Raw genomic sequence first — 4178 nt, 5'->3', positions numbered from 1 at the left:
ATGATGATGATGATGATGATGATGATTACGTGATGATACAGATACATCAACAAGTATCTTCTCAATATCCTCAATACCAACATTAGATGCTTCTTTTAACTACCAACAATGATGATGATGATTGAGGACAACATAAATAGAGATATTAAACTAACAACAACAGCAGCAGCAATAACAATAACAGTCTTATTACATCAACAATATTCCTTTCCACTAGCAGCTTGGCAGCTCCTTTAGTCACATAGAATGCAGCATTAGGTAATACACGAATAGCATGGCTAGGATATCTACATGATCATAATAATATATATGTATTCATTATTATAAAAGTTTACTACTTAATATTAGTCTCCTCTTGAACTCCATTAGCCACCATAGGTGCTTTAGCTTCACCAGCTGCTATAAGGATACATACACAGTCAGGGTTATATGTAATAGTACCAAGACCTATAACATGATCATAGGGCTGCCACCAATCACAATAATGATTATGATGATACTTATTTAGTTCTTATTGTTATTACCAATAGTGATAGCACACTTAGCCTTAACAGCATCAATACCACCAAGATCAGCAGATGCAGCAGCTTGAGTTGGATAGTTAAGTTGAGCTAATCTAGTTGTACTCCTATGATCACTACCACAAACATTGAAGGCAATATGACCATCAGGACCAATACCACCCAGGAAAAAACCGATACCTACAATGATATAATAACATGATCATCATCATGATGATTGTAATAGTAGTATTCTTATACTATTACCTCCTAGTGAACGAATCTTTGATTCGTAATCAAGACACCATTGATCAACTTGACGTATCATCTCTTGTTGACGAACTTCTAATGGTGTGGTAGGTGTACGTAAACGTAATGAGAGATCAACAAACCTAATAAAGAGTAATAAAGTTGTTCTTGTTGTTAAAGTCGTATTATCATTACGATCCATCAGCCACACATCTTCTAATGTCTCTTTATCATGAAGTCCTAACTTGGATAAGTCTATATAGAGGCACCTCTCAGATCAAATCCAAGACCATTAATATAATAATTAGATACCTACAACAATCCAAGCATCATACCATCATCATGATAATAACTAGGTAATTACATAATATTTGAAACTATTATGGTGTTCCGGATGCATAGGGTAAAACTCATCCAACATAACAAACCATAGTTTATCAAATCTGGGTGGAGCTACATATCCATCCAAACCGTACATACGACGATCCTCTGAACAAGTAATAATAATAGATTATCAAATACAGTAGTAGTAGTAAGAACTGATAGTAGTGTCTACTACTACCTTTGATATCAGTAGTATCCCATTCCTTGACAATCCTCTGTGTCCACTTTATAAAATATTCAGGTGTCTTACCAGTTGGTAATGCACAGACACCTTCTGGATTTGCAATAACCTAATAATAACAATATCAACAATAATAATAATACCTACCGAGTAGTACTGTAGTACTATTATTACCCATTCTATAAACCTGTAAGCTACGACCTTTCCTAGGAGGGGAAAGGAATCCACTACAAATGTTCTAGTCTTCTCAGTTGGAGCATACATATCCTTAGTATAGATAGACTTATTTAATATAGCTTTCTCTACTGAAGATGATGATGACAATAACACATTATCATGTTCAACAACATTAGATGATATCATATTAGGAGCCATAATTGGTAAGGGGGTAATAAAACTTCAATAAACTAAATGAACATTCAATAAGATAGCCTCATTAATACTACACATTCCATCAATACTATGGAATGCCCGAAAAACTTAGCGGAATTGAGCAGCAGCAGCATCTAGCGCTAATTTCTATGGCTAGCGACAATTACACAACAAGATTCCTTGTCTTGTCTCCCTCTCTAGTTAGTATGATGATGATGATGGTCACCTATAGTGGTGAAGTAGGCAACATTCGAAAACATGATTAACTTGTCACACCGTAGAAAATATCTACTTAGTAATCCACATCTTTAATAGTACTACCAACAACACAACATAATCATTATGGTATTACCAACGGTCTCATTAACCGAGTAGTAAATGCATTGTAAGTAGTATTGATGATGATCATGGCGATGATGATTATGATTATGGATTAAGAGATGAATAGATGACTATGATCATCATAGTCATCATAGTATGATGAAGAGAGAAAGCTAGTATTCGTAGCACTATGACCATAATAATTGAGGCATATCACAAGAGCCACCAAATTGATCATCTTTAGTTGGATCAAGATATTGTTGAGGGTATTCATCCTCAGTATTCATATAGTGACCAGGTAATAATCTAATATGATCATTACTCATAAGACATGTATAACTAAAGAGTTCATTAAATAAGATAGGACTACTTGAATCCTAATAATAAACAAGAACCACCAAGATTGATGATTATGATTAATTACAATTCCTTACCATGTATTGGCAGATCCCATTCTCCTTGAATAACTTTAAAGCTGGCTTTATACCCCATGCATTAGTAATAACATAACCCTTTTTACCAACTTCATCACCTAATATATCAACAAAACTAACTTTCAACAAAGTACACTATCACTACTACTACTACTTACTGCCGAATACCATAAGTACTTTGTTCTCCTCCTCCTCCTCCACCTCCTCCTCTTGTCCAACCCCATTGATTAGATAATGAGTTCTTAGAGCATCATACTCCTGCAGCATTATCCACCAAGGGGTAGTTTCCAATGCTAGACTAATCTTACTTCTATTACCAACCACAGATGCTACTCTTTGACGTAGATAACGGTTACCAAATGTGGCCCATCCGGTATACTAAATACAAAGACAATGATCGTGTTGTATTATATACATGGATTAATGATACCTTCATCATATTCACCAATAGCACCGACCCCTCATGTTGGTGTATTATCACTTGATGCAATATCAGTAATAGGCCAGAAACCTATAGGGTTATATCGATATCGTCTATTAATATCAACAATAACATCACGAGTAAAGTCATCACGTTGAGCATTGATTAATGGTACACCATGACCAGGTCGATAATCCTTAAGACTCTCCTTCTAAGTAGTAGCTGTATTACCAATCATATCAACTGCTGTATCACTACGACCTAATTGCTAAGGATAAAACAACTGTACAGGAGATGTTTGATATGTTCATATAGATACACCATCTAAATAACGATGCATACAATTGATAATAGAGAAGTCATCAGCAGTAGTAGATTGGTAATTAGCATCACCAACAACAGTACTTGATGATAATGGTGCTATACAACAGGGATATTCCCATGGTATTGATATATCATTAATAAGGACTTTCGCAGTACCAAAAAGTGCATTGAATAGACCATAATGAGATGAAGGAGTATCACTAACCTCAGCAATAGTATCATCAATAGCCCATCTTGGTGATACCCAATTGCTGCATCCATCCTTATAATGTTGTACCGGTAAACAATAACAATAATAATAGCAGCGATAGTAGTAGTAGTAGGTGTAGTGGTAGGAGATTACGTATCCGATAACCACTTTCCCAATCAGAGTTGGATATCCCAGTACTCCTATCATCAATAAGCTTCCTGGCATGCCTTAATAGACGCCAATAGGCCACCCCTACAGTCGCAGGGAGTGACCAATGCAACATAGGACTCACCAATTTATAATCAGCTGAACCTAATAATTATGTAATACTAGTGTGAGCACACTAGTAGTACTACCTGGATAGGCTGTACCTAATAGGCTTTGGCCCTAGGTTAGGACGGATCTCCGAATCCAGGTAATCAAATACTCTATTGATGTAGTTGATACTCAGGTCGTAATAACCAATACCAGTTGGTAGAAAGGAAGGAATGATAACCTGTTAATCTATCATATTAGTAGTACACATCACTTACCAGCCTCGTTATTAGGATAATATTTAGACCACAAAGGGCCTTGTTTTTTAATGTTTTGTTCGGTATCTTCAAATCTACTACCAACTCTACGACAATAAGCATTCAACTTAGTATTTCCACCAAAGCGTACACCATCAATAGGATCAATATGTTCACCACTTAGTACCATACCAAACCGAAGTAATCTGAAACCTGCCAGCATCAAACTAATAGTATCCTCACTGTATCTAGTAATATCGATATAATCATTATATTAGATGATACTGATA

The 4178-nt window shown here is 35.6% G+C and overlaps 2 protein-coding genes across 2 annotated transcripts; both read right to left on the bottom strand.

The window, feature by feature from the left end:
• Positions 1–193: 193 nt before the first annotated feature.
• On the bottom strand, positions 194–828 carry Pmar_PMAR011011 (Glucosamine-6-phosphate deaminase, putative; the record flags this gene model as incomplete). Its single annotated transcript, XM_002768768.1, has 4 exons — positions 194–287; positions 339–447; positions 525–701; positions 768–828. Coding segments are annotated over 4 exons (441 nt in total), but the record flags the coding sequence as incomplete, so codon positions are not given.
• Positions 829–1004: 176 nt separating this feature from the next.
• Pmar_PMAR011010 (hypothetical protein) lies at positions 1005–2708 on the bottom strand (the record flags this gene model as incomplete). Its single annotated transcript, XM_002768767.1, has 5 exons — positions 1005–1061; positions 1114–1238; positions 1312–1423; positions 2442–2539; positions 2600–2708. 5 exons carry the CDS (start codon positions 2706–2708, stop codon positions 1005–1007), a joined length of 501 nt encoding a protein of 166 aa, XP_002768813.1.
• Positions 2709–4178: the final 1470 nt, after the last annotated feature.

Source organism: Perkinsus marinus (assembly GCF_000006405.1).
Source record: "Perkinsus marinus ATCC 50983 genomic scaffold scf_1104296967132, whole genome shotgun sequence".
In the NCBI taxonomy this organism is placed as follows: Eukaryota; Perkinsozoa; order Perkinsida; family Perkinsidae; genus Perkinsus; species Perkinsus marinus.
This window is presented reverse-complemented; position numbering and strand designations above follow the sequence as displayed.